Below are 26,021 nucleotides of genomic sequence, written 5' to 3' on the forward strand. Positions count from 1 at the left end.
CTTTCACCATACAGCATTTACTTTATCATATTACCAAAGTTAAAATATTAATTTCCTGAACCACTGATTGAGAAATAAATAAATCAGTCTGTCATGGAAGCTTTGCTACATACAATAGCCTGGTAAACTAAGCAGTAAACACCAATGTCCACAACAGATACAGAACAATTTTTAATACATGAAAATCAGAAACAAGTCAAAATGGCAAGAGCATAAAATATAAAATAAATATAATAATGCAATTAAAGCTATATAAAATATATATGACAGCTTTAGTAACCATGATCCTTTCATCTGCACTGTGACTCATGTCAGTTAGTATCCGCTAATAAGAATGCATAACGTAATAATAATCACCCCTTCACCATAACCAGTTATCAAGTTATACAGCATGAGCTTTACTATAGAGGGAAAGGAAAATGCACTCTAACTATTGTTTCTCCTCCAAAACTTCCAGGACTGAACTACAGTCAGAAGCGCATGATTTCTGCAGTTATCCGGCTTTATTACAGTTAGTCAAACTCCTCTGTCCTGGCTACATCTGCAGCTTTCTGACGCTATTAATTGACATCCGCACTACAAAGTGTACAAATTGTATAGCATAGTCCCGTGGGTGGAGGAGGTGGGTGCTATTTGACTCTCAGACGTCGGGCCAGACCCAATTGCCTAGCCGGCCATATTTTGCCCACCCCTGCATTAGAAGTAGTTTATATTATGTAAATGTGTTGCCCATTTCAAGACACCCCATTCTTACTTAATACTGTCTGCCAAGTAAAGCAAATGGGTATTACTCCTGGAACAGTTGTCACCCTCCTGCAGCCCTGCTACTTCCTAGTGAACTAGGCGGTACCAGAGCACAATGATTCCCTGAGAATGCCGAGAAACGCCTGGCTCTGCCCTCATAGGGATCAACTGTATCTCCTTCAAATGTAAAAGTTGGCAAGTATGAATCAATTATGGAGGAATCTGAAACTAATAGCAGCCTGTATAAGATCCAGATAACATTGGATGTAGATATTGATGCTGATTCTGAGTCATAAGGAGCATGGATTATGCAGATATCATCGTACAGCGCACACGGCAGAGAGATTGGCTTAAGCGCATGCACCATATCAGGCATTCACACAGGAACGGAGAATGCTAATACGTATGGATTGATAAATCTGTCAATGACCCACACTTTCCGCTGGGCAACAAACATGTGATCCCTCTGAATTGTTCTGTGTTAAGTGTCATGGGCACCAGATTATTTCTTTGCTTGATGGAGATGGGGCCGTCTATTTCAGCCTTATCCTTTGCACCCAACATGGGGTTGGTGGAGTCCCAATAGCTGCAGCTGAGCACGTAAAGCACAAAGGGCCTGATTCAGAGCCGGACGCTATTTGCGGTCGTTCGTCCAGAAAATAGGGGTGGCTATTCAAATGAACCGTTCGCTCTTTGCGGTCTGTTCACGCCTCTATGTCTGAACGAGCGAACAAAACTTGCGGTCGTTTTTTGAAAAAATACGGCCCCTGGCCGCTCGCATCCTACTTCATGTCCGCTATGTATTAGATTAATCGAGTACATCGACCAGCGTATGAACTGCTCGCTATTCTTGTGGTTGGTTTTTGCTACCACAATCTTGCGAGCAGTTCTGGCTATAAAATAACCCAGTGACGTGGTCAATGACGCTGCTGTATTAATTATGCACACCCTTAAAACGCCCGTTTTGACCTTTAAGCACGCCTGCGTTCGGATCTCCACTCCCCGTTTTCAAGCACCTTCCCCTGTTACCACCCACATACGCCTCATTCTGTCACTCAAAATAGCAGGCATTCGCTATTTAGCGAACAAACGATTTTCGGCCGCACTGACTGGTTCGCACATGCGTATTACGATCCGTACGCATGCGCAGTTGGGCAAACATCGCTCGGAGCGAACGAGCGGCCGCTTACGAGCGGCTCTGAATCAGGCCCAATGTGCGGGATAGGCTTCCACATGCAACTGCACAGGTTTTTAGTATACAAAGGCAAATTCTTGCATTTGCATAAACTAGAAAGCAGGCTGCCCCGGCCGTATGAATAAATGGCCACTGAGGCGTCCATCTCAGAATGAGGCCCATGGTGTGTAGGGGAGATCTATTAGAGCTTCCCTTACCTACTGGGTCTCTCTAAAGCCTTGTACCAACTAGTATAAATATAATGCATTGAATTAGCGTTTTTAATAACAGTAATGCACAAACATGGATCTGAAGTTCCACTGATACCATTGAACCCATTCCCAATATTTTTCTATACTTTGTTGGTGTGTTGTAAGCTGGAGTGGGAGCCAGGAAAAGGCTTTTTGTACATTATATTATTATAACTTTTATATGAGTATATATTAATATAATCTACAGAATGTTTCCACAGAATTACAATAAACTGGTATTCATGGAAAAATAAAACCTACAGTTTAAATTATTACAGTGTCTTTTACTTAAATAGTAATAATTATATATTATAACTTGAATTTATGGGAAAAAGGACAGCACTGTATTATGCATCTCACCAAGATATGAAACTGACATTTCTGTTAATCAGAATAAACTGTTAATAATAATAGATATGTCAATCTTAAAACTACTACACTTTTAATAATAGATGAACATGTATTCACAGTAAAAAAAAAGACAATTACTCTATACAGCTATAAACATCAGGACTTTCACATATATACCGTAACTGCACATCCAAGGGCATTTTAGCAAATGAGTGTACCTGTGATTAGTGCAATGTATTCACAGCTTGGTACAAGCAGATTAATATACTGTCCTTGTGATTTGTTGAGATCCAGGAAGGAAGAAGACTGTGCCTGACTCAGGGATGGATGGAATTGCAGAGCCCCACACAAGCACCTGTGCAATTCCGTCCATCTAAAATGCAAATGCAGCAGAAGGTGTCTGTAGGAAACTGACACTTGCAGCATCTGCGATCCCAGTGAACGAGGTTGCAGCCTGGGATAACCATCGTAACCATCGCAACCGATGGTTGTGCCTTTGGCCAGGCTGCGGAAGCTAAAGCTTACCGCGGCCTGAGTGGGTCCTGGCAGCTTTATGGCCAGGAAATCTGCATCCACTGACGCAGGCCCTGGCCTGGTCTTTCCGGGAAAATGGGGGTGACACACACAGACCCTAAACCATCTGAGATATACTGTACACCAGGAGTTAAGGTGGGCAGGAACTGCGTGGAACTGAGGGCCTGATTCAGAGCCGGACGCTATTTGCGCTCGCTCGTTCAGAAAAAGGGGCCGGCTATTTAAATTGAGCGCTCGCTCTTTGCGGTTTGTTGACGCCTCTATGTCTGAGCGAGCGAACGAAACATGCGCTCGCTATTTTGTAAAGACGCCTCCTGGCCGCTCGCATCCTACATCATCTCCGCTATTTGATTAATCGAGTACATCGAAAGGCGTCTGAACTGCTCGCAGTGCTTGTGGTAGGATTTTCCTACCGCAATCATGCGAACAGTTCAGGCTAAGAAACAACCAAGTGACATGGTCGATGACGCTGCTTTGTTAATTATGCACACCCTTAAAACGCCCGTTTTGACCGTTTGGCACGCCTGCGTTCGGATCACCACTCCCCGTTTTCAAGCACCTTCCCCTGTTACCATCCACAAACACCTCATCCTGTCACTCAAATTAGCAGGCACTCGCTATTTTGCGAGCGCTCGATTTCTGACCGCAATGACTGGTTGGCGCATGCGCATTACGACCCATACGCATGCGCAGATGTGCGAACATCGCTCGGAGCGAACGAGCGGCCGATTACGAGCAGCTCTGAATCAGGTCCTGAGTTCCGTCACCTCTAATGGTAGGTGGAACTAGTTCCACCTCAACCAAGTCCCTGCACAGAAGTCCCACAGACAGAGAGCCACTGTCTGTCTGCCTAGGGAGTCTCAATTTCTTCAGAGGTCCCTCATTTCAGAGAAACCAGCATGTAGGTAAGGAAACACTCAGGCAAAGGCAATACATAGGGGTTGCAAAAAACATTAGGCATCCAATTGACATAGACTAGTTTGTGGGGACCCCATAAAATAAAATCAGAGGCATGGCAGAAAAATAACACTGGTAATATTGAATATTTTTTTTCTTTTTAAGTGATCTAACATTGTATACTCAGCTGATGGCAGGAGTGCTAAAAAACGCATCTGCAATGTATTTCACACTGTCATAGCCCCAAAAGCTTCTGGCCTCCCGTCATTCACTTTACCGTTTCCTGTACACAATAGTGTGTGTGTAAAGAACAGTTTTCACACTTGTTTTGGCCTGTCAGACTAGCGTGGTGGGGGGGTGGAGAGTAGACGACGGGGGAGATGAGTTCCACCACCTCTCCAGGACCACTTTAAGCCCTGCTGTACACTAACCATCGGGTTAGCGTATATATCTCTGAATTAGGCCCACTGACGCCCCTCTACAAATCAGAGCTGAACACCTGTTATGCAGCAATTAAATAAGAACAATAATATCTTCCGAGATCCATGTCTGTCCCCCAAGTAAATGAAGTCCTCTTTAGGAAGACAATAATTTCAAGTTGTTATAGAGGATTATGGCGACGAAGGTCATATGCTCACCAGTCCAAATGGAAACGTTGCACCTTTTGTTTGTGGCATTTAGTTCCAGGACACTTGTTTTGATATATAATATAATGGTTATACAGGTACTGTATTTCTTTTTTTCTGATTATTTTATAGCATAATACAATATCTTTATATCTTTGTCTTTATAATATTATAATAAATAATGACGTTATATATTGTATACTAGCGACCTGGGTTTGCACAGGAGCAATTCCATCTCGCCATGCCCCCCTACATCTCACCACACCCTCTGCTTCTCATAACAGCCTCCTGCTTCTTACTCCTCCCCCCTGCATCTCACCACACCCCCTGCTTCTCATAACAGACTCCTGCTTCTTACTCCTCCCCCCCCTGCATCTCACCACACCCTCTGCTTCTCATAACAGCCTCCTGCTTCTTACTCCTCCCCCCTGCATCTCACCACACCCCCTGCTTCTCATAACAGACTCCTGCTTCTTACTCCTCCCCCCCTGCATCTCACCACACCCTCTGCTTCTCATAACAGCCTCCTGCTTCTTACTCCTCCCCCCTGCATTTCACCACACCCCCTGCTTCTCATAACAGACTCCTGCTTCTTACTCCTCCCCCCTGCATCTCACCACACCCTCTGCTTCTCATAACAGCCTCCTGCTTCTTACTCCTCCCCCCTGCATCTCACCAGTGTCACCACAACCCCCACTTCTGCTACCCTGCAGCTGACTGGAATGTGCTGGGAAGGATAGGAGAATCATCAGAGATCTGTATTGCAGCTAACGTAAGCATTATCAGCAGCATGTCTCCGGGCATGGGCCATATTTTCGCAGCTTCTATATGTACCCATCCCCAGCTTCCAAACATGGCAGTAAGCAATGTCCTCTTTGCCCAATGTACCCTGTATTTCCTGGACTTCCTGTTGAGCTTACTCGCAATGGTGCCCTGTCCGAAAACAGCCATGGGAAGGTGCCTCCTGTTCACCGAGGGTGTGTGGCTGAGCAGGAACATCACACTGGAGAGGGAGCACTTCATGGTGCTTCATGGAGAAGTGACGGCCAAAGTCCTCCTGCAGATTCAGTGTAGGGATCAATGTAGTGGTTTTACCATTTGATGGTGGCGGTCCGATGTTTGGCACCATCAGATGGAAATCATTCGATGGTGTTCCGATTTTTGTTTGTTTTTATTAAATTCTTATTAGGTATGCTTTCCCTGGCTCCCTCCTGGCTACTGTGTCTGCATCTGGGCATCTTCGTGGGTCTTCATGTCCGTTGGAGGCTGTCTGACACTCTCTGTCTGCCTTAGAAGTAACCCTGCTCCCTCCCCTTGCTAGGCTGCTGCTAAGTGACATTGCTATCTCTTATTGGCACAGTTTCAGGTGCTCTCTTGCTGTTTCAGCACCCTGGCCAGCTCCTATATAGCATCTTGATGCAAGATTTTTTTCTGAGACTTGATTTACTAAATTCGTGACTGTGCGGCTCCCTTTTGTCACAGATGAATGGTTCATACACCTAAACCTTACTCGACCAATGCTGTATAGAGTAGTGAAAACCCCATCAAAACCCGTCCAGTGGTTCAAGAGATTAGCCTGAACGAACAGACAGACCCGTCAACCGGGGACTTTATTACATATATATATATATATATATATATATATATATACATAAGCCTTTGTCTTTTACAATATATTTTACTCTAGTTTTAGATTGTAATGTAGTGGGTATTTTATTATATAGCACTGCACCATCGTTTGTTTTAGCTACTGGAGCCTATCACTGTATTGTGTTAAGTAATCCAATCTTATTCTTCTGCTAAAGCATTGAAGCATAGCACAAATTTTATCCGTATTAACAGTGGCTAAAATTAATTATTTTATCAAAAAAGACCTGAGAAGCAGTGCACATTTATTAGCCATGCAAACCACATTATCAACAGGGGGTGTTTAATGTAAGGTGGGTAGCTGACAGGGTTCATTGAGCAGGTAGTTTATACCACTTAACACCATCAAAAATGTGCTGCTGTTATTAACATAGCAGGGGATCCACAATGTTCTGTTAATGAGAATGATAGTGATGAGTGAAATGGGACCCTTAAGCTCTGTGGAGAGTTGTATAGATTGATAAGTGTTTGCCACTGGGCAAAGCCATCCTGCTGTTTGATAAACCTAGTTCCTGGTTCACAGTCCTGCCTACTAAAGTGCATAATGTTTCCAAAGCTATTAAGCTGAATTATTTTCAGCAGTTGTTTCATTCCAGTAATTTAGATTCCCATGGACTGAATCCCACACCAAGAACTGGCAAAATCTGCATTTATTATATTATTTTATTATATGAATTCACTAACTATCCAACATAGTATAGAGCACTACTAACCACTACTGTAGTTTAAAATACAAAGATATAGAAATAATAATCTGTTATTTTACAGTACATATTATTTATGTGGGTTAATACATTAAATAACTTGGGGCAGCTGTCTCAGGCAGCATCTTTTGGGCACTGGCAGCCCATGTTTTGGGCACTGGCATGCTGAAGGGAATTAATTTTAAAATAATGCCAATTTACTTAATGCATATGGTTTATTTACTTGTTTCTTATGGATCAAAAAAGACTTTCATATGATATTTTATATGTACATAGGGCCTGATTCAGAATTGTATGCTATTCTCATCGTTGCTGCGTCTTTGGATGCAGCAACAATGAGAAAATATTCTAATGCCTCAGAAGGCAGCTGAGGACACAAGACGCCCTCTGACAGCATTGCAGATCGCGTCTTAGTCGCAATATGATGTGACTCAGACACCCCAGGAGACTGCACTGATTAATATGATATGTCACACTTGTATATCTGTATCTGTATACGAAGTGCTATGATGTAGAGGCTGCAGCTTTTTTCCATGCCAAGTTCCGTTATGCTTCATTATTGGCTCAGTTGTGCACAGATATAATGTTACAATTAATCTGTGCAGTCTCCTTGTGTGCTTTAGTTGTATCACATTGTGACGCATTTTCGGACAGTTCGGTTGTAAAATATGCTAATGCAGCAAAGGGCGTCTGAAGAAAAAACACCCCTTCGGTCAGACACAGCATTGACACACCATTGCCCATTTGTAAGTGTAAGCTTACTCAGAATGGGCAACAAAACACCTCTGCCAGGGCCAGGAGATCTGCTTGGAAGACTCAAGCCCTTGCCTCGGCAGTCCCACAATACAGAGGTGACACGCCTCCATTTTGGCATTTTGGGGAACGTCCCTCTCTGCCTTTTTCCCACCCTCAAAAGGCATCCAGGGCACTGGAATCGAGGTCGCAGTGGCATTAAAGCAAATGTGCACTGCGGCCCCAGTGCATGTGCAGTCCACCCACCATTGGACTTGTACGAAAACCATCGGGTTGCGTACAAGTCTGAATCAGGTCCGTTGTTTGTTAAGGAGCGTACATGTACTGCACAGCACAGCAGCCCCAACGGCCAGAATCTGTTGCATTGATAAAGAAATTATGCTGACTCCTCTTTGCAGAATGATATATATATATATAATATATATATATATATATATATATATAGTGATATATAGAGCATGGCATGCATGTACTCAGGGCCATAGCAAGGTCTGTGCGCATGGTACAATCGCTCAGGGTGCAAGGTGAGGGGGCACCGCAGTCACTTCCGCTACAGCAGCAGGAAGGAAAGTCCTCCCTGCTCCCATGTCATGTATCCCATATGTTATACTGTATGTTGAATTTCTATAGTTTGTACATGTAGAAAAATATTAATATTTGGTTAAATGCTCCAAACTTAACTGTAAAAATTCTGTTCTTGCCACTGTACTATATAGCCCCAGTGACCAGAGGATGGTGAAGCATCTATTGCTACATCTACTGGATTTAATTGTTAGTCGGACACAAAGCACCTGTAGTCCTGGCTTTTCTACCTTATGCTAGTGCCAGATTCTGTAGGGCTAATGTGAGGTTTTGTGTGTCTGCAAGCAGGAAGCTGTGCCGATCATTGATTACGCCAGCCGCCGCTAGGTCATTATGAGTATCGGCACTTGCACCAGCCCCATGCTAGGTGCAATAGATCCAACAGAAACAGTCTTCCCTTCCCCATACACACAATTTAGAATCACACTGAGCTTTAGATACACCACGGACACTTCCATGACACTCCCACAATAGAGGATGGTTCCATGTGTTTCCATTGTTGCCGTACTGAAACGCACAATTTCATGGAAAGGCAGATCCAGACAGGTTCCGTCAGACTCAGAATATGATGGACATACACAAAAGTGTGTAAATTCACACAAGTGCAAACACGGTAATGCAAATACTTGCCGTATGCGCCCATGCACAGAGATCCTTCCAACTCAGAATCAGGCCAAGTGATTTCTGTCCCCCTGACGCTCAACTTCCTTACTGTTGTCTCTACTACCACATTAAAAGTGTATTGGGTAGCAAATACTAAAGATCTCTGGAGCATTCACTGACCAGGGCCTCACATCACCATCTGGAGGCATTTCTTTATGACGTGCCCTGACGTAAACCAGTCTCTCTGCTGGCAGGCTAATTAAATCTGAGCACATAGACGACAGGCTTTAGGGCACTACTATAGGATAGAATATGTTGCACTTCGGAATTTGGAAAGAAAACTGTAAAATGTAAGGAAGATAAAAAGGACAGGGCTCTCCAGTTCATCAGGATGAGTGTGAAGCATACTGTCACAGTTGTTTTATTCCAACATTACCACTGACTGTTTTTATGCTTAGGGCAGCACGTGTTATCCTGCAAGCTATTTGCCATTTCACTTAAACAATGATGCTATTATAGGTGTTTTAAAAGGTAATTCTGTTGCGTGTATGAAAGGGAGACGGATATTAACTCACAAAATGCTAATCGAATTCACTTATTTTCCATGTGGTGAGACAAATGATACCTAACCGAGATACCTAGGAAAATTCAAATATATAAAATAATTACCAGCCATTACTGAATGAGTGTTAATTATATTTATAGGCTATTACACCATATTGTATAAGTATGTGATCAAATTAAAATCCCATTTTGATTCTTACTCTGTGCACGCTGGGCTTGCTATAAATACATTACAATTGAAAGTTACACTGCACAACACACACCCACGTAACCAGTTCCTTTGTTTCCTGAAGCTTGTCTGTTGTGTTTTAGAAGCCCACAAATGTGCATTATATAAAGCAGATTGAATCGCAAACAAGTGCTATATAACTGAATTGGTAAGCAGCAATGTGTAAATGAGATATATTATCTACATTGCATATGAGGATACTTTTTTTTTTAAAAACACGTTTGTTAAAATGTTCCAAACAGGACATGATTCAGCCTGTTTGACCTCCAAAGCTGTGAAAAAGAATATATTCTTATCCCGAGGAGATCAGAAAGTGTTGCTTTGTTAGAATGTATTATTCTTTCCTGCAGCGAATTTCTTGTCGTCCTTTCAGAATATCTTTACAATACGTGTCTGTTCAGTCAGTGTACATTGTCCTACTATGCAGGGCACTAAACAAAGTAGGGAAAGTATGGATTTTCACTCCTTGCAGTGGTCATGCTTGAATACTCGCCCTAGAGGAGAAATATTTCTGCAATAGAATAGTTTTAAGAGCTTTCCTTCTTTCAATTTATACTGTATTATTTATGGCTCTGAATGGATGCTAGATATATCACAAGCTGGTCAATTTCCCTTGTAATTCAGAGATGAACTATAGGTTATGAGTAATTGCAAAGAAGGAAAAAGAGAAATAATACAAACCCAAGAAGATGAAGAGCTAAACAAATATATCTATTTATAATATTGTGCTTTTTATTGCAGTATCGTCAATGTCAGAAAGTATTGTGGCTTCCATGTTAATTTGCACTTGAGATAAATATAATAATAATAATAATAATAATAATTATAATAATAATACATGACCTCTACAATCAGTCCCTGGGTACACACTGACAGATATATTGGTCGATCAATTGATCGGCCAATATATTGGGTGCCTGTCGGCCAGTGTGTACCAGCGATATGTCTGTGAACGATGTTGTTCACAGACATAGTGCATCGGCTCTACTGCACAGCTGGTGCCCAATATATCTGCAGATATATTGGCAAATCGTGCTGTGTGTACGGGTGGTTTGCTGACCCCCGTACACTTGCTGTAGAGGCCACGGAGAGGGACCCGCGGCCAGAAGACAGATGATAGTTGTTCAGTGGGTATGATCACTCGATCTGCAGATATATCTTTTAAGTGTGTACCCAGCTTTATTCTAATGTTACATGACTCACAATGAAAATATTCTGTACACAGACATAAGAGTTCTTTTAGTAATGCAGTTGGGTGCAAAATTTGCACATAGCACATAAACCAATCAGACATTTATTTTCTGACTTGCACAAGACAGATCAGAGCTAATTAGCAATTGGTTTCCAGGGTCCACGTAAAATCTTGAACCTAAATGCAGTGTTGATAAACCAGACCAGATGAATGCACAATACCCATATGAGGATCTGTTCCGCGGAATTTGTTGAACCTAAATAGTATTTTTTTCTATTTGGAAATAATACATCTTAAATGTTTAATTTTGATTCATTTCATTTCATTTGGATACAAATTCAACATAGCTATACCAACATTTCATGTGCTTATGCTCATGTAGGCTGATTTCTCCTTAATGTAAGCTGTCATATAGGACAGGCTTATCAGACCAAATCTGAAAGCTATGAGCTATAATAGTCTCACATATAAATATGACCATTAAAAGCATTCCAAATGCATAGCACCACAAATGATTTTGTAGTATAATATTTTTGGACTATATGTGTGTGAGGGATAGTGTCAGATATTAGGATAATGATGGCATTTGGAAGATTGGAATCATTTGATTTGCCAGACATCCACAGATAATGATTATTTTTAGTGGGGTTTTTTTGTTACCTTTTTTTTTTTTTAGATCTGCAACGTGTGTTCTTACTGGGTGAGACTTGATTGTTACTCGATGGCAAAGCAGGATGATATATTTTCCAGCAGCCCAGCACGGGTCTTGTGTTGTTAAAGGTGATACACTATCCGAGAATAATTCAAGTGCAGAGAGTTCCCTACCATTGCTCTACCTTGCTGTACATACTTCCCACATGTTATAATATAAGATGAAACATAACATTGCAATGAGCTCATAGTGTAAGCAACAATTTGATTCATGGTTCAAACAGCCCCTGCCCCAGCGGAACTTTCATTCTAAAATATCTAACACACAATCTATGGTTCATTTGATTAGAACCCAATTAACCTGTCTCTGGGTTGTGGGAGGATACCAAAGTATCTGGCAGAAACTCAAGCAAACACAGGTAGAACATACAAAGTAAAACTCTTGGGTCAGTGACTGTTGTGAAGGTTACATGCTCTCTGTACACTGCTGTGCAGTATGATTTGAGCTATGATAATAGGTTGTCAGCCGATGAGACAGGATCCTCCAGAGAGACATACACTGTACTCTACACGGCCTTCTAGCCAATTGTTCTCTCCAACAAACCTTCCTAAAATCCTGATGTAAACAAACTGAACAAATTTGCCCATGCTCCTACCTACACATGATACTCTCACTCGGTTTAGTCAGGCTCTCTTGCCTGTGGTTAACAATGATCACCCCTGATGGTAATCTCTTCTCTTTATTTTCCAAAGCACATTTCTATTTTCCTCTGTCCTGCCTTTTGCTCACTGTCACCCCATCCCTGTTCTTTCTTTCCTTCCCTCCTCCACCCTTCCCTCTCTCCCTCCCTCACTTCTATCCAAATGCACTCACATATTTTCTATTTTTCATACTACACCACATTATTATATATGAAATATTGCATAATGCTTTAATGCATGAAAATATAATTGATGATATCAGGACAAATGCATGCAGAGCATCATTAGTCAAAGGATAATGAAGCCATTTTTGCACTATTATATAATTAAACATTATGATTACATTAATAAATGTATGCACTAATTTTCTGATTGTTTAGTTAATCCAGGATTAAGATAAATATTGTCAAACTAGCAATTTCTTGGCCAGGAAAATGATAGGAAGCATCACTGTCCTATTATACTAATTGTTTTGCAATAACGTGATTGGTTAAACAGCCTTTGATGGTGGAAAGCAAAGATGATCCCAGTATATTGCATTACAAATCAATAATGGCTATGAAGCTGTGCTTCCTAAAAGCTCCAATCTGTGTTGCTTCACTTCCTGTGATAAGCCTCACAAATGTTTGCAGTTTAAAGCAGGCAAGACTTCTAAAGATAGCCGTGTGACATTTCTGATACAATAAAGCTTAAAGAGTTCAATTTGATGCATGCGAGAAAGCAAAATCTAGTTTGCTGAGTCTAAGGTTGCTTATATTGAGCTGCCACGGTGTAGGTTTGTGAGAGAATACATTATTGGAAGTGAGGGAGGGGGTGCTGTCTTTATTCCTTGTAATTTATTACCACTTTGCCAGTTTGTCTGTTACTATTATGTTTATGCATGCCTGAACATATTGTATTTGGGCATAGCTATAGTATCTTAAGGGGGGAGAATACAACCTGCATAATAGCACAAATGCTGTGCACTACTGCTAACATGAGCAGGTTTACCGGCTTTTCAACTCAAATGAAAGGTCGAACTTGTCTTTTTCCATATGGCCTCACTGTTAATGGGTTTTGACAGTATACTCATTGCAGGTCAGAGGTAAGATTCTTAAGTACAAATTAATCCCGCAGAGTACAGTGGGAAATCGTAGCTGCACTGACCTAAACATAATCCTGACATTGCAGGGAAGTTAGGACCTCTCATTGGTGCTCTCCATATTTGCTGATTGTGAGTGTGTTATGGCATAGGGCCTGATTCAGCATGGATCGCTATTGCGATTGCGTACGCAGACGGCCAACTGTTGTGTACTGCACATGCGTATGTACCACACTGCGCTTGCGCGGTGGCTACATTGAGATTGCACTGCAATCACACAGACCACGGAAAGCTATCGCAGAGTGAGTGACAGGCTGTGAGCGTTTGGGGGTGGTGACGGGGGAGTGGTTGGAGAAATACAGGCGTGCCTGTCCGTTTGAACACTATTGCATGGGCGTGCATAAATTGCGATGGCATATGCAGCTTGAGTACTCACTGCGTGCAACGAGGTTAGCAATGTCTGAGTAAGGTCAGACCTGTTGTAAATGTGCGTGAGTAGCCGATGTTACTCTATGTTCCCGATGTATACGCAGGATTGCAAGGTATTACTGATGTGTGAAAGCAGTAATGGGCGTCTCTATGCTGCCTTTGGTAGTCTCTATACTAGCTTTACAATTGCAGTCATGTCTTTGGCGTATTTCAACAACAGACCTGTTTGCGTAATCGCAGCTGCGATAACAATAGCGATCCATAATGAATCAGGCCCCCAAAAATATCCCCTCTTTTCAGAATTTACCAACTGTACTAAAAGGTTTTTCCACCTTCCTAGATGCAATTATTAGCATATCTATATAATAAGCGTATATATATATAATAAGCGCGAAAGCGTGTCTCTGTCTGTCTGTCTTTTTGTCCTTTATGCACAGCCAGAGTTTTGGACCTAGCTCCATCAAATTTGGCAGGGTGGTGTAGTTTGAACAGGATTAGGTATTAGGATATTGCCTAGGCTTGAACTTCATCAGGGCCACACACTGTCACACAATCGCTAAAAATGGGGACACTCTTAATTATACAGTTTCCATGACTGGATCCAGTGGAAATTGGCAGTCTGCCACAATCCTGTGAGTATTCTCTTAACTGTTCATATTACATCCAGAGCCTCTGTGTTTGCATGCAAGGGCATTACCAGGGGTGTAGCAAGCCGCCCGGGGAAGGGGCATGGCCTAATTGCAGGAGTCATGGCCACACTCCCTTAGGATTTTTATTTTGCTGGGGAGGGGGGCATTGTGAGCCCCTCAGCCCGGCGCAAATCCAGGGGAGGTGCGATTAGTGTGGGCATAACTAGAACTTTGTTGGCTACATAGCAAGATCTTAAATAGGCCCCCCAGAGGTAAGAAAACACATACATTTGCCATCACAAATGTAGCTGACAGGTAAGAAGGAGGGGGGCCGTGCTGGACACTGGCCCCCGTAGGGCCCCTCCACCAAGTCAGGCCCGGGTAATTAGTTCCCACCTCCCTCCCCCCTCTCAGCGCCCCTGGGCATAACTAGAACTTTGTTGGCCACATAGCAAGATCTTAAATGGGCCCCCAGAGGTAAGAAAACACATACATTTGCCCCCACATAGAGCCCATTCATGTTATGCCACACAGACCCCATTTAGGTTATGCCACTCAGAGCCCATTCAGGTTATGCCACACAGTAGTACCCCTTATACACATTATGCCATGCAATAGTAGTGCCCCTTATACATTATGCCATACAGTAATGCCCCTTACACTACACAATAATACCCCTTACACATTATACCACACGGTAATGCCCTTTACAGATTATGCCACATAGTAGTAGTGCCCCATATAACGCATTATTCCACACAATAGTAGTGCCCCTTACACATTATGCCATTATGCCCCCCCCAGCACCTCACCTCCTCGTGCCCCTCCAGCCGTCTCTTGCCTCCTCCTGTGTGTCATCATCAGCCAGCAGGAGCTGATTTGGGGCCGAGTCGCCAGCTAATTGCAGCTGGCGCTCCAACAGGCAGCAGCAGACATGGACATACAGCGCTGGCGCATTTGAATATGGCGCCAGTCACGAGCCAATTGGAGCTTGCGGACCGGCAGTCAATCAGGTGCCGCCACTGCTGACTGGCTGCCGGTCTGCCAGCTCTGATTGCTTCGCGACCAGTGGCACTGTCTCTTACCACATATTGCAATGATAAGCAATGTTTTTTTGGCAATTTATATATATAAAGTAGAAACATACAGCATATGCTATTACTTTATTGCCAGGCTTGGACTCGGCTTGCTTACTGCACCATCATCGGTTTGCAAATGTGCAAGAACAGTCGGTTGGGGAGGGATCTGAAAAGGTTGCCTATAGACTATAAGGCTAAAGTCATCAAATTATGACAGTAGCTACTGGGTGCCAGCCCCAAAAAGCTAAGTATTTTGCAGCTTGGTAAACTGACCATTTTCACAATCTCCTAGAAAGCTGTGTAGACTGCATTTGTGAGCAACAACAGAGGGAACCTGATAGTAAATGGCCCCAATACTAAATAATGTGCAGTCCACTGAAACTGCCCATCTTAGGAGGATTGAGCGCAAATAATACCTTAAAAAATGGTCCCTCTAGTATAGTCAAATTAGGAGGTACTGCAGATAATATATACACTGTCCACCACTTCATTCTTTACATTTCTTCTAATTTTTTTTTTTTATTTTTTTTTTTTGGGGGGGGGCTAGGCTAAATCACTAAAATGACCTTGTAATCCAAAAATATGAATTTTATGGTATTAGTGTTAAGTTATTTAGACAGCAAAACATATACTATTAGGCAGAGCAGAAACCTTTTTTAGCTACCTGATTGAATGTTTTTGTTGTGCATGCTCATCTGCATGTATAGTCAGAGGATAAAGAGTTATTTTACAGAGCAATAAGGAACTCACCTGAGAGATAGGTACAGCTTAGACTTAAGATATTGTACCTTGATAAATGAACAACATATATGCCTTTGTAAACTGAAACATAGCTTTTATTAGCTTTTAAAAAACACTATTGTTATGTATAAATTGTGCAAAATATTTGAAATATAGTTAAGTGGTTATTTGATAATTAAAAGGGTATCCACTGACCCGTATTTATATTTCTTCCTCTGATTTTTCTGCTGACACAATTATATGACTCTCATACTATAGATTTTTCAATATTTTCCCAACATACAGTCAGGTGCATAAATATTGGGACATTGACAGAATTTTCATATTTTGGCCTCTTTTCACCACCAAAATGGCTTTGAAATGAAACAAACAAGATGTGCTTTAACTGCAGACTTTCAGATTTAATTACATCCAAATCAGGTGAACGGTGTAGGAATTACAACGGTTTCTATATGTGCCTCCCACTTCTTAAGGGGCCAAAAGTAATGGGACAAACTAAACAATCCTAAATCTGCCCGAGACACTTCAGAATTCATTCTGCTGCTTTTGTCAGCAGTCACATCATCAATAAATACAAGGGAACCAGTTCCATTGGCAGCCATACATTCCCACACCATGACACTACCACCACCATGCTTCACTGATGAGGAGGTATGTTTTGGATCGTGAGCAGTTCCTTTCCTTCTCCATACTCTTCTCTTCCCATCACTCTGGTACAAGTTGATCTTTGTCTCATCTGTGCATAGGATGTTGTTCCAGAACTGTAATGGCTTTTTTAGATGTTGTTTGGCAAACTCTAATCTGGTTTTCCTGTTTTTGTGGCTCACCAATGGTTTACATCTTGTGGTGAACCCTCTATATTCACTCTTGTGAAGTCTTCTCTTGATTGTTGACTTTGACACATATACACCTACCTCCTGGAGAGTGTTCTTGATTTGGCCAACTGTTGTGAAGGGGTTTTTCTTCACCAGGGAAATAATTCTTCTGTCATCCACCACAGTTGTTGTCCGTGGTCTTCCGGGTCTTTTGGTGCTGCTGAGCACTCCGGTGCGTTCTTTCTTTTTAAGAATATTCCAAACAGTTGATTTGGCCACACCTAATGTTTTTGCTATCTCTCTGATGGGTTTGTTTTGATTTTTCAGCCTAATGATAGCTTGCTTCACTGATAGTGACAGCTCTTTGGATCTCATATTGAGAGTCGACAGCAACTGATTCCAAATGCAAATGTCACACCTAGAATCAACTCCAGACCTTTTACCTGCTTAATTTATAATGAAATAACATGGGAATAGCCCACACCTATCCATGAAATAGCTTTTGAGTTGATAGTCCCATTACTTTTGGTCCCTTAAAAAGTGGGAGGCACATATAGAAACCGTTGTAATTCCTACACCGTTCACCTGATTTGGATGGAATTACCCTCAAATTAAATCTGAAAGTCTGCAGTTAAAGCACATCTTGTTTGTTTCATTTCAAAGCCATTGTGGTGGTGAATATAGGCCAAAATATGAAAATTCTGTCAATGTCCCAATATTTATGCACCTGACTGTATGTGTGGGTTATGAGAGTGTGACTATGGGGTAAATATAATACCCTGCGACTTGCAGGTACTCGCGATGTCTGCAAGTTGCAGGCTATTACATTTAACCCAATAACCTTCTTGAAACAGGTCAGTGGATGCCCCTGGTATGTGTCTTACTCTGCAACAAAAGTGTAGACACAGATCAGGTTAAATGGACACTTTGATCCAAATTGTGAGGGTCATGTAGATTTTTATACAAGCTTTTGTCTGCATGCAGATTCGGTCACATTTTATGCTTAAGACTCCCTAATCTTAGAGATGCAGATCACCCTAATTTAAATTAATAGGTACTGCCATGAACCCACTATTACTGTAAATAGCCCAACTTTCAAATAAATTACCCCCATCATCATCCCACCAATAAATTCATATTCACCCTCAATAGTAAAGATTAGCTCCTACTCTCAGTGCTGCATACAATTATATATTTAATTAATTATAAATGTATGCTAAAGTATGAAACGCGCATCCAAAAATGCACTCACCATGTGTAGAAATGAAATTTGGATATCATTTACTTAGACGTACTTGTGTTTTAAATAAGCTTTTCAAAATACCTACTGTAGGTAATGTGTATAGTTTAGCAAAATGCATTTGTATACATTTGTTTTACTCTGTTTTTTTTCTATAATTTCATCATTCTCTCTGTTCTTCCCTCTCATTGCTTCTATACATAAAATGCAAAAATTGCCACTAATGCTCCCTAGTTGGCTCTAAGTTAAAAACTGTTACAAATAAAATATTATTGTGTTAATAATATGGATGTGTTTTAGGGTCCTAATGTTCTAACCATTTAACCACTTGTTAATCCTGTGTACCTGACCCTTGTCCTAGTGGAAAATGGGTTCTAATTGGTATTTCCATGTTGTAACTTTCCAAAAAAAAAAATGATAATGAAATTCACATCACTTTGCATGTTCTCTCCTACACTGGTCTCCCCAAGCACTAATATTTCTATTCTTCTGCATATTTTATGCTGGTGTTAATGTCTCGTCAAGGATACGGGTGGTGTAAAATCTCAATGGAGAATCTAGCAACATGCAACAGATAAACCCTCTCTGTTTCTATTAAACTCTTCAACAGCTTGTTAGATTTCCCGGAGCTTCAATCAAACACTTTTTAAACAAATTAAAATACTCAAACTATTATTGATATGCCTGTAGGAATATAATCCAGATGTTTGTTCTGATTTGGGAAAGAAACACCAAACAGTTTTTTTTAATGAAATGGTAAATATGCTTGTAGTATGCTCTGAAACTGTTTTTGAAGTTGATTTTCTGCCTTGATCCATAGAGGGTAATTCTGGCTACTATTGTTTAGTTACTGTGTGTGCTTGTCTTGTCAAACAACAGTTAATGGTTACTTTTGTTACATTGTATTTATTTTACCATATTTACATTCAAATACATTATTGTGCTTGTCTCAAGCCTAGTTTTTAGCTTTTATAAATTTGAATTTAGAACGTGAAAAACGCAATTTAGCTTCACTTGTACATTAGCAATTCTAAATTAATTCACATTTTAGTATGTAAAAATGTGCCAGTTAATTGTTTTTTATGTCTTTCTGCAGACAAAAAGATAATTTCCTGAAACATTTTCACAAATAAACTGTTCATGTGTATTAAAATAGGCAGTAATTAAAGAATAATTGCACTTTGCAGTGTCAAATAATAGCCAATCTGTCTTATATTTTGGATGCCCATAACACCTATGTGTGCTCAGTTAGGTGGTAATGTCACAGCTGCCATCTAGAACGCAATGACTTGTGGCTTTTAATCTCTACTGAGCAATAATTTGTACCAGAAAGCTCAGCTCACCCGTAGAATGTGGCAGTGCGTAGATACCCAATTTGTATATATTTTTTGTAACATCTGGTGTCCTATGAGTATAAAGATATTGCAGTATAGACATTTGAAATATCCATTGTATGTTGGGGGTGTGACGATGATTGCACACACAAATCTTGCAGGAAAATATAGGTGCAAGTCCCAGTACATTTTGATGTTGTTTGCTTGTGTTCACTGTGGGATGTAAATAATGATAGGACTCAAACTACGGTAGCACTCTATTTTTGAACACTGGTGGTATGTAATTAGAAAGTTCTGTTTATCACATGGACATAGAGAGTGCCCTCCCTCTCACATAATGACATTAAGTAAAACAACTTATATTAACCTAATACTGTATATAATAACATTGTTGTTATTTATTTTCTGCAACAGAAGAGTTATATGCTTGTAGCCCTTACTGCTATAAATAACTATATCTATATAATATGCAAAAAAGTGTATCTGTCTGACTATTTGTCCTTTATGCACGGCCAAAGTTTTTTACCTAGCTCCACCAAATTTGGCATGGTGGTGTAGTTTGACCAGGATTAGGTTTTTGCCAAGTTTCGAACTTCGTCAAGGCCACACACTGTCACACAATCCCTAAAAATAAGGGCAACTCTTAAATTACACAGGTTCTGAGGTTGGCTCCAGTGGAAATTGCCAGTCTGCCAAAAACCTGTGAGAAAGCTACAAAAGTATCCTTTTATAGTCTGGACAAACTTTGAGTCATGCAAGTTCCTAGTAAAATCCAGAGCCTCTGTGTTTGCATGCAAGGGTGTAACTAGAACTTTGTGGCCACATAGCAAGATCTAGAGGTAAAAAAAACAACACACATTTTCCCACTACACAGAGCCGATTCATGTTATGTCACACAGACCCCATTCAAGTTATGCCACACAGAGCCCATTCAGGTTATGCCACACAGTAGTACCCCTTATACACATAATACAGTAGTAGTGCGCCTTATACATTATGCCATACAGTAATGCCCCCTTACACTACACAGTAATGCCCCTTACACATTATACCACACAGTAATGCTCTTTACAGATTATGCCACATAGTAGTAGTGCCCCATATAACTCATTATTCCACACAGTAGAGGTGCCCTTTACACATTATGTCTCGTCCCCCCCCCCGAAAACTCACTTCCTTGTGTCCCTCCAGCAACCTCTCGCCTCCCCTTGTGTGCCATTAGCAGCCAGCAGGTGTGGATTTTGGGCCAAACCATCAGCCATTTACAGCTGGCACACCGGCAGGCAGCGGCAGATATGGACAGGCAGCGCTGGTCATGAGCCAATTGGAGCTTGCGCCATAGCAACCAATCTGGAGCCGCCAGTGCTGATTGGCTACCGGTCTGCGAACTCTGATCCAGGCCCCCTGTTATGTCCCTCCAACAATCCCGGGCCCGGGTAATTAGTACCCGCACTTCCCCCTCTCGGCGCCCCTGTGTGCAGTAGTGCCACTGATTACTGAAGCTGAACGTAAAGTGATCACTATATCGCTACATCACAGGGATGGGTTCCTATCAGAGACCTTGTTCCTTCATATGATTTGTAATACCTGCCAGCTATCTTTAAAATCTTATTGCGCCAATGAGTTTCGATAAGATATATAAAAATTATCGTGTCTAAAAACAACTCTACGTCTAAAAACCCGCACTTTAGAAAATATACCCCTTATAGTTATGTACATATTATACATTCTGAGAGTGTGTATGTGATAAGAAGAATTTGAGTAAATTCCAATAAAAAAGAAACAACACGACCTTTAACATTCACAGATTTTGTGTGTTCCCCCTCCCAATTCAACAATTCTTCAATCCAGCAATATGCATCCATACATTGCCGATATTTTTCTAGTAATGGCCTGCATGGCGGCTGATTGTTACCATACACAATCAGTCTACAAATCCAATTGGTTGGTGATATCCGACATGTTGGACTTACTGATTTACCTATTTCTATCACTTTTTGGTCACAAACGGCAATTTGTTTACACAAATATCTGCAAAATGCAGAATTGCCCCAGTTGATTGCTAATGTATCACACTCCTCATGGCTGGACCTGGTCCCCGGTGAGTCCAGACAACCAATGTAATAACAGGTGTGCTGAGTAGAGGAGGAGGAGGATCCATGCAGAGAACTGGGCGCAAGCACTACGGGGGATACCTGCTCCTCAGTCACAATCTGCTACTGCTGGTGGGTGGGCCAGTCCGACACTGTCACTGTACAGGGCTTCCATATGCTGTGGGTGCCCTGTAGAATCAAATTTCCTACCTTTCCACTCACTACTCGCTCAGTACAGCTGCATTATTCGCAATTCCATCCTCTGCCCAGAGCCTCCCTCCCCCGCTCTCAGTATTTAAAAAAATTAAAACAGACTTCAAAACCAAGATGGTGGCTGGTGACAGATGAGCCCTTGAGGTCCCCCTGGGCCCCAGGTGGCAGTCTTCACCACCTGGTCCATAATCCAACCCAATATAAAACCCTTCCTTGTTACATTTGCCTTTTCTTCCAATGAACTGGTTTGTATAACCCTCATAAAAATATTATTATAGGAAAATAAACCACAAGGAGCTGTATGGGCTTGTATGCAAAGCAGAGAATGTCTTCAAGTTTGATCACAGAATGTCCAACTAATGACCGATACTTGTAGATCTCTGTATGTTCCACCATAGCATGTAAAGTTATACACATGACAATACAAATCTGGATTGTTATTGTGCTCTCTGCACTGCTCTGTTGTAGATTACTCCTATTTGTGTTGTGTGTTGTGTCTGTGTGTACATTACAGGGGTTGGCAATTATTCCAGGTGGTAGGGACTTAATGAGTTTTAGTTAGCCGTTGCGAGCTGCAAATAAAAAAAAATGTATATACAATATCTATGAATTAAATTGGTGGAGCGAATGGATGGGCATAAAATAGGTAAAACTGAAATGAGGAAAGAGACTGGGTAAGTGTACACACAAAAGAAAGATGCATTTTGCAAAACACAGGGAAACTGCTATTAGAATTTAGGACTGCGCTGCAGCCTCACCTCTGGAGCCGCCACTGCTCCTCACTAGAGCATGTTGACAGTGCAGCTGACTGTGAACACCCCGTGGTGCAGAGATCACGTGACAATCCAATGGGTCCTTCCCTAGCTGCCAGCACACCGACACAATCCTGTATGGCCCTGACTATGCCCCCAGGCAGCCGACAGTTATCCAGTTATCCCTCTTTAAAGTGTTGCCTACTTTTGTTTTGGAGTTCCAATGCAGCTAGGAGTTGGCCACCTAGAGACTGTGTAGGAGTGGGAGGCAGTGGGCTTGATCAAATAGCCTGGTGGGCCGCATACGCCCATTAGCCATATTTTGCTCACCCCTGATATATAATAAATATTACTGATAGTTATATCAAAATGATACATCTTAACAGCGCTTAAACATATTTATGGCTGATTCAAAGCAGTGTTTATGTCTAGGCACATCTATCATGGCATCCCCTAATAACACCCTGATATGTATATATGTATGTATGTATGAATGTCATACTTGCCTACTCTCCCGGGACTGCCGGGAGCCTCCCGAAAATCTGGTGCTGCTCCTGGCCCCCCACAAGAGTAGGCAAGCCTCCCGGAATGGCTGCCGCCCCCCGCGCCCGCACTCACTAAGTAAGTGAAAGTGGTCAGTCCGGGGGGGGGATGACGTGATTCGCGCTGAATTGCGTAGTCGTAGCCCTGCCCCCTGCTTTTCAATGCCAGTAATATCAACATTGTAATAAAGCAAGGGGGCGGGGCCATGATGACGTGATCGCGCCGTCACGCCCCAGCATCGCCCATTTAAGCTATCACCACGCACCATGCTGCACTGACCTGGCATTTTGGCAGCCGGATGGGGCTGCCAAAAAGTGGGTAAGTATGATGTATTTATTGATAACTTACATATTTCCAGTGGAAATAAAAGTAAATATAATAAAAGCTCAATTATCATAAAAACAGGAAATAAATACCCTGCAGGGAGATATCACACTAGTCTTATTTTGACAGATAAGTAACAGAAACAAACTTAAGATGAATAAAAAACAAAAACCTTGTACAGTCCTAGAAAGAGTAGAATAGATATACAATGCTGATGTTATAGCTCTCCTGGGAAATTAACCTGTTTTGGTCTACAGATTTGACAGCATAAAATGTAAGTAGATAAGTACGTTATGGGTATTTGTGTATACATTGCTTGTGATCCAGGCTGTGGCTTGCTAGTACAATAATGGATTATTCCTGATAACTGTAGTGACTGCCTATTCCTATTTCCCAGAATATTATTTATTTATCACCAGTTATTTATATAGCACACATATTCCGCAGCACTGTACAGAGAATATCTGGCCATTCATATCAGTCCCTGCCCCAGTGGAGTTTACAATTTATGTTCCCTACCACATGTTGGGAGCCAATTAACCTACCAGTATATTTTTGGAATATGGAAGGAAACCGGAACACCAGAAGGAAGCACATACAAACTCCACACAATTAGGGCCGTGGTGGCAATCGAACCCACAACCTCAGTGCTGTGAGGCAGTAATGCTAACCATTACATCGTCTGTGCTGCCCCGCATAGTGGTGCAAGTATTTATGGTCTGACATCACAGAGAGGATGTGTGAATCCTGCAGTGTGCTACACCATCACTAAGCTGTTAGAGCCAGGGACTATAGCACTTCCATGCTCAGGGCACTGGTATTAGCACCCACTAAACCTCTAACCCATTGTTCTAAAGGGAGACGTCTGTTTTTTTTTTGTTTGTTTTTTAAAGAGCATTAAAGCTGTGTACAATGGAAATTAAAACACAAAAGCATTTTACTTAGTATAGTTTGCAAAAGGCAAGTAGACAAAGTGATTTTTTTTGTGTTTTTTTATTATTTTATTTCTTTTTATGACAGAACTCGCAGAAGGACAAAGAGAGGGAGATGGAGAGACATATATACTCTACCTCCAAACAGAGGCATCTACACTACTGAGGGAGGGAGACACAAAGCAGAGATTTCTGGGAGGTAAATGTGTTGAAATAAATGTAAAGAAATCAGAACAATAAGTGTCCTTCATCAGCCAAACCAGCAAACTCCCCTAGTGCACATCACCATTTTTAAACAAGATAATAATTTACCACAAAAAGAAAAAAACGTTACCACATATTCCCACCAAATACCCAGCCACATCCCTATCTGCTGTCGGTCTCTGGTGTATCCAAACTGTTTTCCTAAAACCTGCACTCATGTTTTTATTAAGGTGTCCATGACACAATGCATTATTGCAAGGTGCCATTCTAACATAATGTGATGGTTACCGTGCAAGGACTCCTGATCTCCTGTTCCTCTTGCGTTGTGTAATAAAATATACTCCATATCCATACATGCCTTTTTCTGCTCTAAGAACTCACTCAGAAATAGACAACGTTAGCACAGACAGAAATAGCACAGTGCCACCATGTGGCACTTATATTGTGAAAATGCTAGAGACTGTATGTAATCATGTTCTTGTAATAGACCATCTCTTAGAAATATACCTATGCTGCATGAAGAGCTATGCAAATATCTTCTATCCAAACAAAAAGTCATTTTACAGTAAAATGTTTCTTCAATGTCATAGTCTGTTACATACTGTACGCTGCTTGTATCAATATATTGTATCAGACATGAGATGAAAGTCCCTATGTATGCACTTATAATAGTGCTATTCTCATTCTTGCCATACAGTATGATGTTTTATATTTGCTTGTCAGCAGAATGTAAGTAGCTCTATACCTGTATATGATGTTCATGTAATCTTAACAAGCTGCCAATTGCGTGTTCATGGTGATGGTGAAATATTTAACTGTAAAATTGCATACACACAACAATTTTGTTACCAACGATTTTATGAACGATTTTATGAACGATTTTATGTCAGATTATCTGTCAGATTTTTTAAAGTGTAATGAACGATTTTTTGAACTGCAAACGATTTTTGTAACTTACCTTAATGAAAATCGTTCAGTTGGTAAGTCAGAATGAACTACAAACTACAAACGGGAACGCGCATGAACGATAATCGTTCATTGTTATAACGCAGAAACTGAACAAATTTTTTAATGATTGAACAATAACGATGTCGTTATAGTTGAATCGTTCAAAAGATCGTTACGTGTGTATGCACCTTAAGAATTGTCCTCCTACATATGAAAGTCATATGTTGCATGTTTAACCCCACATTTTCACTTCAGCAGCACTACATAATTTTCTCTAATTACACAGAAAATAATGGTTAGCAACGTATGCTGCAAAAACATGCATGAATCACAATTTTGTAGTCTGCTTCTTGGTGGTTAATAATTAACATTGCTGTCAATTTTCATTGTGCAGTGAAGTGCGGTTTAAACGGTAGGCTGGCAACACATTTTGGAGACAGGCGCACACATATACCTGCAC

At 41.2% G+C, this 26,021-nt stretch overlaps 1 protein-coding gene across 3 annotated transcripts in view; it reads left to right on the forward strand.

The window, feature by feature from the left end:
* The window catches only part of TENM2 (teneurin transmembrane protein 2), a 2,186,131-nt gene that overhangs the window by 1,398,318 nt on the left and 761,792 nt on the right, over positions 1–26,021 (forward strand). Inside the window, exon 6 of one of the 3 annotated variants that reach the window (XM_088454942.1) lies at positions 24,498–24,608. The exons of the other annotated variants lie outside the window; for them this stretch is intronic. Within the exon in view, the coding sequence (XP_088311068.1) occupies positions 24,498–24,608 (111 nt within the window). The remainder of the gene's footprint in view (positions 1–24,497; positions 24,609–26,021) is intronic. 3 annotated transcript variants of the gene reach the window in all.

The sequence above is a fragment of the Taudactylus pleione genome, unplaced genomic scaffold (assembly GCF_031769625.1).
Source record: "Taudactylus pleione unplaced genomic scaffold, aTauple2 ptg000637l, whole genome shotgun sequence".
NCBI classification, from domain to species: domain Eukaryota; kingdom Metazoa; phylum Chordata; class Amphibia; order Anura; family Myobatrachidae; genus Taudactylus; species Taudactylus pleione.